This window comes from Equus asinus, chromosome 7, assembly GCF_041296235.1.
Source record: "Equus asinus isolate D_3611 breed Donkey chromosome 7, EquAss-T2T_v2, whole genome shotgun sequence".
Lineage (NCBI taxonomy): Eukaryota > Metazoa > Chordata > Mammalia > Perissodactyla > Equidae > Equus > Equus asinus.
In genome coordinates, this window is record NC_091796.1 from 15,356,498 (window position 1) to 15,370,597 (window position 14,100).

At 36.2% G+C, this 14,100-nt stretch overlaps 1 protein-coding gene across 15 annotated transcripts in view; it reads right to left on the reverse strand.

Annotated features, from left to right (window-relative positions):
* RELCH (RAB11 binding and LisH domain, coiled-coil and HEAT repeat containing) overlaps positions 1-14,100 on the reverse strand; it is a 121,474-nt gene that overhangs the window by 8,415 nt on the left and 98,959 nt on the right. For all 15 annotated transcript variants that reach the window (XR_011504379.1, XR_011504378.1, XM_070512914.1 and 12 more), the window contains 3 exons: positions 10,424-10,540; positions 6,265-6,353; positions 1,326-1,396 (listed from right to left, as the gene is read on the reverse strand). Coding sequence is in view for 13 of the 15 variants with exons in the window: in XM_070512914.1 (XP_070369015.1) it covers positions 1,326-1,396; positions 6,265-6,353; positions 10,424-10,540 (277 nt within the window). In the remaining 2 variants the exon portion in view is untranslated. The remainder of the gene's footprint in view (positions 1-1,325; positions 1,397-6,264; positions 6,354-10,423; positions 10,541-14,100) is intronic.

A 14,100-nucleotide genomic window follows, 5' to 3' on the forward strand; every position in this document is an offset into this window, starting at 1 on the left:
GGGAGGCGGGTGGGGTGTTTGGGGGTGTGAAGTGTGAGTATGTGTGCGTGTGTGTGGGGAGGCGGGTGGGGTGTTTGGGGGTGTGAAGTGTGAGTATGTGTGCGTGTGTGTGGGGAGGCGGGTGGGGTGTTTGGGGGTGTGAAGTGTGAGTATGTGTGCGTGTGTGTGGGGAGGCGGGTGGGGTGTTTGGGGGTGTGAAGTGTGAGTATGTGTGCGTGTGTGTGGGGAGGCGGGTGGGGTGTTTGGGGGTGTGAAGTGTGAGTATGTGTGCGTGTGTGTGGGGAGGCGGGTGGGGTGTTTGGGGGTGTGAAGTGTGAGTATGTGTGCGTGTGTGTGGGGAGGCGGGTGGGGTGTTTGGGGGTGTGAAGTGTGTGTATGTGTGCGTGTGTGTGGGGAGGCGGGTGGGGTGTTTGGGGGTGTGAAGTGTGAGTATGTGTGCGTGTGTGTGGGGAGGCGGGTGGGGTGTTTGGGGGTGTGAAGTGTGAGTATGTGTGCGTGTGTGTGGGGAGGCGGGTGGGGTGTTTGGGGGTGTGAAGTGTGAGTATGTGTGCGTGTGTGTGGGGAGGCGGGTGGGGTGTTTGGGGGTGTGAAGTGTGAGTATGTGTACGTGTGTGTGGGGAGGCGGGTGGGGTGTTTGGGGGTGTGAAGTGTGAGTATGTGTACCTAGACGGCTGAGATGAAACAGTTTTTCCTGTTAGTCAGCTTTATAAAGAAACACATTTGAGCTTTTTATGCCCAACTGAGTCCATTTAAGATTAACTACTCAAGGTTACTTCAGCAAGAATTAAAGTACACAAAATCTATTTGTAAATTACCTCCTCCCCTGAAATGCCCAAGTTTATTCTTTTATATCTATGTTCATATTTTAATTTCACTGAATCTTTGAATTCTAACTAGTTTGGTTAGAAGCATGTGACCAGAACATTCACAAGTTTATAATCCTTTATTCAGTGAATCAAGTTACATCTTATAACTCATGTCACAAATCTCCAGCTATTTTGACCAGTGATTCTTAAATCTGGCTACATACCAGAATCTCTTTGGAAGCTTTTAAATATATAGATCCCTGAACTGAATCAGAATGTTGAGAGGAGGGCACAGAGCATGGGGTAGAGACCTGAATTTTAAATTCCCCAGATAATTCTGATGCAGATGGTTTATGGACTAGCATTTGAAAACTGCCAATTTAAAAAATTTTCTTATCTTCCAAATAACTGACTACAATGGAAATGCAGTCTAAATGGAATGTCTAAATGTCTAAATGGAAAACTGAGACAGAGAAATTCAGGTTAACATGAAGCCTGAAAAAAAAATTAATGTCTTACCCTTGAGGCTCTTGGACAGTCTTGTTCTCTACTTTTTGTTCACATTCTTTTATCATGGAAGTTAAAATAACCTGATTAAAAAAAATTGACTTTAGTAAAATACAGTTTATATAGTAAAATACTATGGTTTAAACTTTTTAATTGAATTTTTAATATTCCCATAAGCTAACATATTAATTAAAAATTTAAAGTTTTGGCAGTTACTTTGTTAAAGGAATTCATGGTAGATTACTAGACTAGGTAGAGAGATCGCTTTAAAAGATCTCAATCATGTAACTTAAGTCATTTTGATTTTCACTAACCTTCTTTCTAAATCTGACTCCCATTCCCTCTTAGCTTTCCCCACCATCTAATGGTAAAAGTAAAATTTATATACATCTATACAATTAACATATACACATACCATAGTCACAGACATATTTTCCCAGTAAAAGCTGTTCTATCCCATGTCCCTTTGCTTTTCCCAGGTTGTAAAAAGCAAGATGCTCTATTTTAATGTCTAGAGCAGAGACCATATATGTCTGTGGCTACTAAAATATACTCAGGGGTACAACGGGTGTCTGAGAGTTAACATAATTCCTGCAGGGAGACTGAGTTAGTAATGGAAAGGGCAGAAGGATTTCAGCTGCTGCTCCAATTGCTGGCAACCACACCAGAAACCGAATGGCCCTCTGGAATATTCTTGGCCCATGTTTGGGTATGGAGGTCACTAAACAACAAATATTTATGGTCACCTACTATGTGTTAGACACTTTTTTAGACACAGAAGATGAGGAAAATAAAAAAGATAAGGTTCCCTCCTTGTGGAGAGTTTATGTTCTTACGTTCTGGACAATGAACACAAAAAACAGGTAAATTATATATTAGAAGGTGATAAGGGCTTTGGAAAGAACACTGAGTAAGATAAGGGGTACCAGGAGCCAAAGGGAAGAATGTTGTAATTTACATGGAGGTGTTCAGAGCAGGCTTCATGGAGAAGATGACATTTAAGCCAGAATCTGAAGGAGATGAGGAGTAAGTGTTTTAGACACTGGGAAGAGGTTGAATTAAGGGTGTAAGTGGGAGTATGTCTATCATGTTTTAAGGAAGGCGGCCAGAGTGGTGGGTGCAGAGTGAGCAAGGGAGAGGGTAGAAGACCAGGCCTGAGATGTAAAGGAGGAGGGGGGCTCGACCCTCTAGAGCCTTTCACATTACAGTAAGAACTCTGGTTATTATTCTGAGAGAGTGGGACTTTCTTCATATGCATGTGACATCTCCTAGGTTAACTAACTTTTTTGATTATTTTCTGTTTTCCTGCTCTCTCTCATCTAACAGATTATATATCTTGTTTGTTTGGCTATTTTTTCCTTTATTGTTTTTTGGGAGAGTTTTTTGTATTTTTTCTTCTGCTCCTGGCACTGTCTCTGTTTCCTCCAGTATGTTCTTTCTTGTGTATATGTTTTCATCTGTCTTTGAGGTTAGAATCCATTTCTCAAATGGTTGGTGATCTTGTGATGTCCATTAAAGACTGGGGCACTAAAATGCTGATTAGAATCTCCTCATATATGAGAGTAACTTAACTTTAAGGTGAATCTGGCACAAACCCAGCTTTGTCAATTTTTTTCCCCTTCGGGTATAATCCTGGCTGCCAGCATTCTTGGAGTCAAGAAGGGGAAAGGTATTGAGGTTTCTAATCACTAACTATGCCTTCACCTAATTTCCCTTTATTCAGTATAGCAGCTCATTCCTGCTCTCAGCTATGCCTGATCTCCCAAGTCTAGAAAGCAAAGCCCCAATCTTTCATCAAGGTTGGAAAAGGAATCTGGGAGTCTGATCCTTTTAAAGACTTTTAACTCCCCCCCCCCACCATTTTCAGTCCCACCCTACACTAACGGAGGGTGGTGAAATAAGGCTTGCTTCTTGTTTGTTCTATCCTACAGACTTAGCCTCCATCTTGGATACAAAAATCCTCAACAGAATACTAGCAAACCAAATCCAGCTTCACATAAAAGGAATTATACACCATAAATAAGTGAGATTTATTGCAGGAATGCAAAGGTTGGTTTAACATCCAAAAATCCATTAATATAAAACATTGTATCAAGAGAAAAAAACCGATAACCATGCGATCACCTCAACTGATGAGAAAAAACACTTGACAATATCCAACACCCCTTCATGATAAAAATACTCGACCAACTAGCAATAAAAGGGAACTTAACTTGATAAAGGGCATCTATAAAATATACAAAACAAAAATTGAAAAACTAAAAGGAGAAATAGACAATTCCCAATCATAACTTTAACACGTCTTTCAATAGCTGATAGAAAAGCAGATCACAGAAAACTGATACAAATATAGGAGAACTGAGTCAGAAAATTAACTACCTTTACCTTTTAAATAAAATCCATGGATCCAGAAAGAAATAATGGAAATGAGAATCTAGTTTGAACTGAATGATAACAAAGATACAACACAGCTAATGCATGGGATGTGGCCAAAGGAATACCAGAGACTTAAATTCATGTATCAGAAAAGAAAAGTTAACAAGTAAATAATCTAAGCTTCCTCCTTAGGGAGTTAGAGAAGGAGAAAAAAATCAAACCTAAAGAAAGCAGAAGGAAATAAAGATGAAAATAGAAATCAATGACATAGGAAACAAATTGAGAAAAATCAACATAGCTAAAGTTCAATATTTGAAAAGATTAATAAAATTGATAAATTCCTATCAAAACTGTTTTAAGAAGAAAGTAAGAAACAAAATAACAATATCAGAAGTGAAAAAGGGACAGCAATATAGATCCCACAATAAGACAAAGGGAAAAAACAAAGTAAAAGTATTAGAAAAGAAAACATTATTTGCAGGTGACTTTCCTACACATAAAACATACTCAAAAAAATTCAGAGACATTTTACTATTAAAATTAATAATAAAGTTCTCAAGTTGGCCAGATATAAATTCAACATACAAGTTATATGTATTTCTATATACCAGCAAAGAAGGGTTAAAAAAATATATAATCCTGAAAAGGTAGCATTATAACATTATAGATATAAGGTGTCACTTTTTTTTGAAAGAAATTATAAAACTTTACTGAAAGGCATTAAAAGAGATCTAAATAAATGTATGATATAGTATATTCTGGACAGGAAGATTCAAAATCATGAAGATGATGTCTCCTCAAATTAATTTATAGAATCAGTTCAATTTCAATCAGAATCTGAATGAGATCTTTCTTGGAATCTGACAAGATAATACTAACATTTACAGGAAAAAGCTAAGGGTCATGAATAGTTATAATGAAAGGACAGGGTGTTGGACTTGTCTTATTAGACATTAGGACTTTTTAACAAGGCAATTAAAATAAAGACAGTATACCATTGTTATAATAATTGACCAAGAGACCAGTGGAAAACAATGTTCCCTAATGATAAACACACGCATATATGGAAACTCCATATATGATAGAGGTGTCACTGCCAATCAGTATAGACACGATGTATTGTTCAACAAACAGTAATGGAACAACTGGTTATCCATATGGAAAAAAATGTAATTGGACTGCTACCTCACACCATATATAAAAACCAATTCTAGGTGGATTAAGAATTTTAATGTGAAAATACAACTTTAAACATTTTTGAAGAAAGTACAGATGTCTTTTACAAATGATCAATTTGACTATTAAAAAATTAAGAATCAGTGTTCAAAGGGGCCAGGAATATGAAAAGACATCACAAATTGGAAAAGATATTCATGAAACACAAAACTGACAAAATACTGGTACTCAAATATACAACAAACTTTGAAGAAGTAATAGGAAAAAAGACAACTGAAATGAAAAATGGGCAGAAAGTGTAACATTTTTTTTCTTTTTTCTGAAGAAGATTCACCCTGAGCTAACATCTGTGCCAATCTTCCTCTCTTTTGTAAGTGGGTCACTGCCACAGCATGGCTGCTGAGTGGTGTAGGTCTGCTGCACCTGGGAACTGAACCTGGGCCACTGAAGTGGACTGTGCCAAACTTAACCACTAGGTCACAGGGCTGACCCCTAAACAGAGTTTGCTGAAGAACACAACTAGTCAATAAACACACAAACAATGCTCAAGTTTGACAATCATTGGAGAAGTGGAAATGAAAACCATATGAGTTACCATTTTATATCCACCAAATTAAAAAGTCTAAGAATGCTAAGTGTTGACAGAGATTATGGATGAAAAGGGTATGCACTCCTATAAACTCCTATCAGGTCTGAAAAGTGTCCTTTCAGTGTAGCACTTTAATTACCAGTGATCTTAGGGACCGCGGTTTCATTCGATTAGTGTGATGGTGGTGAATACGACATAACAACAGAGAGTGTGCAAGTTGAGAGAGTGAATGTAGACTACCAGGAGGAAAAAGAGGTTTAGGGCAAGGACGAAGGGAAGATTTTGATTTTGTTTTGTTTCATTTAGGAGGGGGGATTTGAACATGATAATAGGTTAAAGAAAAGCTGGTAGAAAAACAGGTTGAAGATATAGAATAGGAAATAAATGATAAGCAGGGTTTTGGAAGAAACAAGAAGACAAACAGAATGGAAGAGTAAGGAGGAAATGGTGACAGAAAACAGAAACTTTGCTTCTAAGAAAGCTGATTGTCAGAGATAACATTGTATAACATTTTACAGATAAAAGCATTTCATGTACATTATCTGATTCAATTCTATTCAGTGAAGGAGAGTACATTATCCTTACTATAGAGAATTAAAAAGAGGCTCAAAGATGTTAAAGGAGTTGCTCAAGATCTCATAACTAGTAAATAAATCCATAAAATGACACTGAAGTAGATTTCAAAAAATTAAGCACAGTGTATCATAATCAAGCCTCACATAATGAGGAACGGAAGTCTCCATAGGAGATATTAAAAAATACAAACACAGCACTGATAACCACAGCTGCTTAATCATCACGGTAGCTTACCTCATGTTCTGGAGAAAGTTGTTCCATGTCAATCCGTAAACATCTGAGACCAGGTAAAAAGTGATTAACCATTAAATCCTCTGAAATGACTTGAGACAAAGTAGTTAAGGGACTTAAAAAACAAACCGGTATGTCCAACAGAACAACGGAAGAATATAAAAGCAGCAGCTCTTAAATGATACCTATGGCATGCTGATGGCTTAGAGGAAACAGGCTTCCCTCAAGCATGATTTTCATTTGTTGTTAGTTACTTATCAAGAGTCAACTGTGTTTAGTCCTAAAAATCTCTTTATGTCAATGGTATTTATTATTGAACATTACATAATTTAATAACATGTTATATAAGCATATGAAATAATGGGCATGAAAACTAAATTATACAATTTAATTGGATGTTTATTTTATTATTATTTTTAATTAATTATTTTTTTTTGAGGTAGATTAGCCCTGAGCTAACTACTGCCAGTCCTCCTCTTTTTTTGCTGAGGAAGCCTGGCCCTGAGCTAACATCCGTGTCCAACTTCCTCTACTTTATACGCGGGACACCTACCCCAGCGTGGCGTGCCAAGAGGTGCCATGTCCGCACCCGGGATCCCAACCAGCGAACCCCGGGCCACCGAGAAGTGGAACGTGTGAACTTAACTCCTGCGCCACCGGGCCAGCCCATAAGTGGATGTTTAAATGAGTATGTAAAGTAAGAAAATTAATTAAGACAACCAAGTTGAAAGTTTTGGAAAAAACCGATGAGGTCCAGTTGCTTAAAACATTGTTAATTATGTATATGTGAGACAACTGTAAAAAATTAGGAAAAATATAAAAATCTAGAAAAATTCTATACCTAGTATCAGAAATGTTTCTGGATCCTCTTTAAAGAAACTTAAACTGAAAATCATAGACAATTATACTCTGGATGTGGTTTATCTAACAAAAATGATGTTTAACTCTAATCGGCAGATTCACACAAAAGAAGGGACTCAGTCCTACACCAAAAGGTTGGTAAAAGAAAATACACTTACGTATTTTAAGTTAAAATAAGTTATCTTAGGTATATACTATTTTCCTAACTTCTTGCTTTAACCATCCCGTTAAACTGACCTACTCCTGGTCCTGACTGAATTGGGTAAGAGAGGTTTTACTGGAATAACAGAAGTTTAGTACTACTTATATTTCCCAGTCATCTTTGAGTTTTAGCTGATTATTTTGACATTCAAAAGAATCAGAAAAGCAGATATACTTCTCAAGGAAACAATTCACCTTGTTTATTCATATCAATTCTCACCTTATCATAGTTTTCTGCCATTAAAAAAATTCTTATTTCATATTACACTACATTAGAGTTAAAAATGCCAGTAAATGACTTCCTTTATAAAGTTAATTAGTCTTTCTGAAAAAAAAATTACAATGAATTTCATTAAGCAAAAAAAATAATTAAATCTACTGCCATGAAAATAGAGTTATAAATATTGTTTGTAAACAAGGCTCCTATAATAAGTGACATATAAATAGGCAGTTTAAAAATATAGACATCATTTGGTTGAACCAAATCCCTATAGAGGGCTGTGATCTAAGGGTTATACAGTTTGGCTTTCTAGATATGGGGAAAGCATCACCAAGACACATCTGTGAGTGACCTTTCGAGAAGCAGTCAGGAGTCTGATCTAGGGAAATACGGGGATGGATTGAAAAGCTAAAGATGGTCTTATGTGGAGGTGAGAGGGAAGTCACTCTCCTCCTCTCTTTCTACTCACTGTTTGGTCCGACCATTTCCCCATGGAACCACACAATCTTTCTTAAGGGCTGGAAACTGAGAGGTCATTTAGTCTTATCTGATATTAGGAGTCACCTCTACCTCATCTGTGAATGATGATCATAAGGCCTCGGACTGCTAACAATGACAGGACATTTACAGTTCCATAAGAGAGATCACTGCATTTTTAGATAGCTCCATTTGAAAGTTTTCTTATAAACAAAATCAGCCCCTCTGTGACTTCTGCACCTTAGTTACACAAAAGTGTGCCTAACTTTCTTCTATATAACAACTTTTAAAATAATTTTCAAATTATCTTTTCATCCCTAAGCCATTTCTTCTCCAGGTTAAACCAAATTCCTTTAAATTTTTCTTAAACATGATTTCTTGACTTGTTACTATGCTGAATGTTAAACCTTATATGTCTTCTATGTTCCTACTAAAATATAATGTCAGTGCTAAAAGGAATACTCTTGTGTTCTATTAGCTCAGAACACAATGGAACAGCAGAACAGACTTGGACAATGTGATTTTATTAGCGGCTGTACCACCCTGTTGACACAAGTAGAAGCTGTGACTCACGTAGAACACTCTTAATACTTGAACAAGGTCTATTGTTAAGATGATTCTTCCCCTTGCTGTATTGGTGTAAAGATTTTTTACTGTATTTACTCTAGTAATATTCTGTGCATACCTAAACACACAATAATATTCCTTCTATACAGACTTCTAAGCTCTTTAGAAACCACTGCCTTGCCCACTTGGAAAACTTGGTTTCACAGAGCTAAAATTTTTGATCTTTTGACCTTCCCATTTTCCTTGAGGCATGTTCCTTTAGAAACTCCCTGCTATATAAGATTATACACGACTTTTCACTTAAGTTTTTAAACATCTACTTTCATAAAGTCTAGGGAACAGGTATAACCATACCAATGTTTTCTTTCTTTGAAATAGAAATTCTGACATGCCATTATTACTTTCTTATAAGGGTCCTGTCACTTCTGCATTACTGAAGAGTTCTTCCTTGCTAATTCAGAATATAACTTCCTCTTTTTGCTTCCTCTATCTTCTCTAAGTTGAAAATGCCAACAAGATAAATCAGGAATGATAATAAGTTCTGCTTTTAGTGGAATTAAATTTATAGAAGACACATGGATACTTGAGGTACAGAATCATAAAAATATGGTGTCTCTGCCCACTTTATAATCTATTATTATAAAAAAATGGCTTCTATCCTCCACATGAATAGGTAATTTGTAGTAGATTCCCAAAATGAAATGCTCTCAACCATGCATCCAACTTCAAGTTTTAACATTTCTAAAAGGACACATAGCTCCTTAACAGCTCTACGTTCCTACTTTCCCTATTTGATTATTCTAAACAAAAATAACCTCCTATTGGGCCATTCCAGTTAAGAATTCAGTATGAATGAGTGTCAGTGGTGTTTTGGAAGATATTTATCTCATTTAAAACTACCTGTTCACTTTGCTTATTACTTCAAACTGGTATATCACAATGTGAAACCATCAATGTTAATCCTGAAACTCTTCCTTTGTCCTCTATTTTCTCCTATGAATCACTAAGAAGCTCACTCTACTGTCTTTTTTTTTTTATCATAATCATAATTCTCTGATTATGCTGTCTAGCATGAACTTTTATAGTTCTATTTGAGTGTTCAGCCTTTCACTCCTTTTTGAGTCTCTTATTTCCCCTTTCTTGAACTCTTTGGCCTTTTAATGGGAGAGCCTGGAAGCTGGAGTTTACTCTGCCCACCTTTATCTTTACTTCCTTCTTAGTTTTATTTTAGCAGGCCTAGTATAGTAAAGAGAATATTTAACAGGATAGCTAAAGTTCATTGTTCTAGTCACAGTTTCTCTTTTAACTACAAGAAACAGAAGTCACCAATGTCTTCAAACTTTAGTTTAATCATTTATAAAATGCAGTGGTTGACATGGGTTAGATGATCTCTGAGTTTTCCTCCAGTTCTACCATCACTGGGGAAGATTAGCCATGCTGGCCCTATATTTCTTCAATGAGTGATATCTCTCCAAGAGATGTTCAGAGTATTCCACTGGAGAAAGATGGTTAAACAGGACACATACAAGACTTCTTTTTGATTAACAAAAGCCTCAGCTATAACTCATTTCTTGTTCAGTTATAGAGCTAATTAACACAGATCAAATCTGTGGATGTTTTCAAAACTACAGAACATATAAGCATAGAGGACTTAAAATTATCTTTAAAATTATGAGATGGCTTGAATAAGGAGGGGGGCAAATCAAATTTTTAGTTTTCTATAATCTTTATGTAAGTAAGTTGGGAAAAAAATTCTACTTCTCAACCTTTAACCACTGAGGTTCACTGTAAGACTGGTTATATAAATACAGATACACATTAATAAAACAAGGATACAGCAACAGGAAAGTGCACTGTAAGCTTCGAAAAGATGAGTAGCAATATCCAGTCTTTTAGAATCCACAATTTGTAAGTTGTTTACCAAGGCTAACTTATGCAAATGTGGTATAACAACTGGAAAAAGAAAAAGAAATGGTTACATTTTTATCTAAAACACGCACTCACAACACTCATACATTTTAAAAAGAATTCATTAATTTATAAAATTTCATTTTAATTCTAGATGATTTCAAAAGATTACCACATCCTATGCTTGCTTTTTCTTACTAGAGAGAAAGTACATTTTTCAGAAGAAAAAGTGTTCTGGGATTCGGGAGAAACATATTATAGCACTGTCATTCTAACCTAATCATGAAGATATACACCGGCCATTTACCCTGGCCGGTAATTCCCCGGCAATTCAATTCCCCAATTTAAAAAATGAAAACCAAATAAACAAACACAAACAATCTACCTTTTGTGTTATTAGTTTTACAAATAAGTTTCTTTATGAAAAATTAGGTCTTACCATTGCTATTAAACAAAAGATAAATATAGTACATTTATTCTTTTTCAACAACAAATTATTTCACTCCTTCATAAAAATATTATTAGCTTTAGTTTCTCAAATTCTTAGGAAAGACCAATGTCAAATAGTATTGATGGCAGAGTTTTCAAGTCACTCAATGGGCTTAATATCTTATATCTCAATGAATAATATAAAATTTCAAAAATATAGACAACCTACTGCTAATATAAAAGCGATGGCCTAAGAAACAGCAACCAATTCAGCGGGAATGAGCACTCCTAGTGCCTAAGATTCTGTTTTCTAAATACTATTTCCTACTAAAACTAGGATTCCTTGGAGAAATGGCTCCAGGGTCAGTGATTACCACGTTGTTGATCACATGGCTCCTTTCTAGTCTCTGCTTGATTGGAGAATCCAAAACACCATTCATGAGCACCTAATTCTTACCAACTGTAGTGACCTCATTAACATTTGCATTGAGTTTGTATATGTTAAAGCATATACATACATAAAGCATATACACAGTCTCCTCTTAGAAAAATTCCTGCTTCCTAAATAAATCGATGCTATAATCACAACTTTTATGCTTACCTTAGTAAGTGGAAAAACCCCCACAAAAACTTAGGTTAACCATGGCCTTTTTTTAGCAGTCTTTTAGATTTGTCAAAATTAATAACAATATACTTAAGAAGAGCTCTAAAACAAATTAGGAGACAAAAACTCCAAACATTCATTGACTTTCCAATGAATTCATTAAAATTCCAATTCATTAATTGACATGCTGAAGCCTCAACAGAATGGTGACTCTAAGATAGTCTCTCTGAGATTCTCTAGTCCATTTATGCCCAAACCTTTTGAAACTTAGCTTCCTTGCACTTTATCTATTCACGCATGGCTTCTTTATTCCTTCTGCTCCTTCTCTGACCTCCTATACAAGCAATCCTTCCCTCAATGTTTTTCTCAGAAACTCAACAATCACCCTGCACGATATCCCTTTAAAATTGCTTAACTAGAAAATAATCTATAGAAGTTAGTTGAAATTCAAGACTAGAGCCAGTTAAAGGCTACCATAAAGGATCTTCCTAAATCTCAGGAAACAGATGGATATTTACTACAGAGTTCACCATTTCATTATACACATCTATAGCAATTAATTCCCTTAATTGTTAACCCCTCAGATGAAGATGGTTAAAAGTAGTAGGATATTAAAGACTAGGAGAAGATTTAATAACCTAGATGTGCATACTTCTAAAACTGACCTTCAGTGGGCAAGGAAAATAGGAAATACACAACATAAAGCCATTGCAGAAGCCTTTCTCTTAAGGGCAGATTGGACAAAGATTCAAAACTGCAAACAAAATAAAGATAAATCAATAGGAGACTTTATAAAACTAGATTTCAATAAACTTTCAAAAAATATTCTGGGGTACAGCCAACAGCCAAAGTAAAGTGAATCTTGTCCTCTCCTTTTATAAATGGGCTCAGGTCTGGAAAAAGGAACTTTGAAAAAAATAATCTGAAATGGAAAACTACCAGGTTAGAAAATCTCCAAGGTAGGACTGAACACTTTGAGAGAGTCTTATAAAGTAAAAAAGCTGAAAACAAAAAACAACTGTACCATGTTCCAGATAAAACAAATGGCCCTGAAATAAAGTCAAGACCAAAAGGTTCTGTGATAACTAAGAACTGGAAAAGAAAAAAGGCCACTGAAAGAACCAGTGTCCTTTATTAGTTAAGAAGCAGAGGGACAAATATCCAAACTACCACTCCAAGGAAGACTTCACCACCCAGCAATTCTCTGTCCTTCCTCTGAACTCCTAAAGGGAATTGTCTATAAATACGGATGTATAACAATATAGCATCCTTGTCAATATGGGTTCTATTTTATTTACCATTAATCTTATTAATACAGGACATTAAATTCCTCAGGCTAATGTTTTAAAGCAAAATGGATGCCAACTGACTGGGTAGTAAGTACAAAAGAAAAAGTAAAAAATTTTGTCTTAAAAAAAAGTCTCTGGGGCCAGCCCTGTGGCCGAGTGGTTAAGTTTGCGCGCTCTGCTTCGGTGGCCCAGGGTTTCGCCAGTTTGGATCCTGGGTGGGAACCTAGCACTGTTTATCAAGCCACGCTGAGGGGGCATCCCACATAGCACAGCCAGAAGGACCTACAACTAGAATATACAACTACGTACTGGGGGTGCTTTGGGGAAAAGAAGAAGAAGAAAAAAAAAAAGACTGGCAACACATGTTAGCTCAGGTGCCAATCTTTGAAAAAAAAAAAAAAAGTCTGGTTGTGCCAGAATGTGAAAGAAGACAGTATAAGACATACTTGCAGGCATATAAGTTGTAGAAGGCTTCAGGGATAATAGTTTACTACACCTATTCAAGCAGCAGAAACTTCTATCCCCAATCTTTTCCCAAGCCAATCTTTAATCGTTATTTTAGGACCATTATGAAAAGAAAATTTCTTTCTTCTCTGTGACACAAAAATCTCTTTTCTTTTCTTTTTTTTTTTTTGGTGAGGAAGATTGGTCTTGAGCTAACATCTGTTGCCAATCTTCTTCTTTTTGCTTGAGGAAGATTGTTGCTGAGCTAACATCTGTGCCAGTCTTCCCCTATTTTTTCTACATGGGACACTACCACAACATGGCTTGATGAGCGGTGTTGTAGGTCTGTGCCCAGGATCTGAACCCGTGAACCCCAGGCCACTGAAGTAGAGCGTGGGAACTTAACCACTACACCACCTGGCTGGCCCCTAAATCCTTCTTTTGAATGTACATAAAAAGGCTAGATCATGTTCTAGAAGGGTATTAACTCAACAACATGACACACACCAAAGATCCATTGCCTATTTAGCCTATTTCCAGGAGCAAAGACTTATTCTCCTCTCTTCAGAGCAATTACAGCCTCAAGAAAGTTAGTCAAAACACCTTCAGAGTTTTTACTAGTATCATCTGTAAATGTGATGTTACAACATGTGCAACTATCCCTATTGCTAACTAAAATACCAAACCTTTTTCTGTTAACTAATTATGAAATATTGTTATTTTCTCCTCATTTTACCAACACTATTATTGGTTGAAAAATGATCTTGTGATTCTGTTTCTGTAGCTTGATAAGTGTTCATGCCCTCACCAGACCTTCTGGACACTGCAGTCCAAATCCT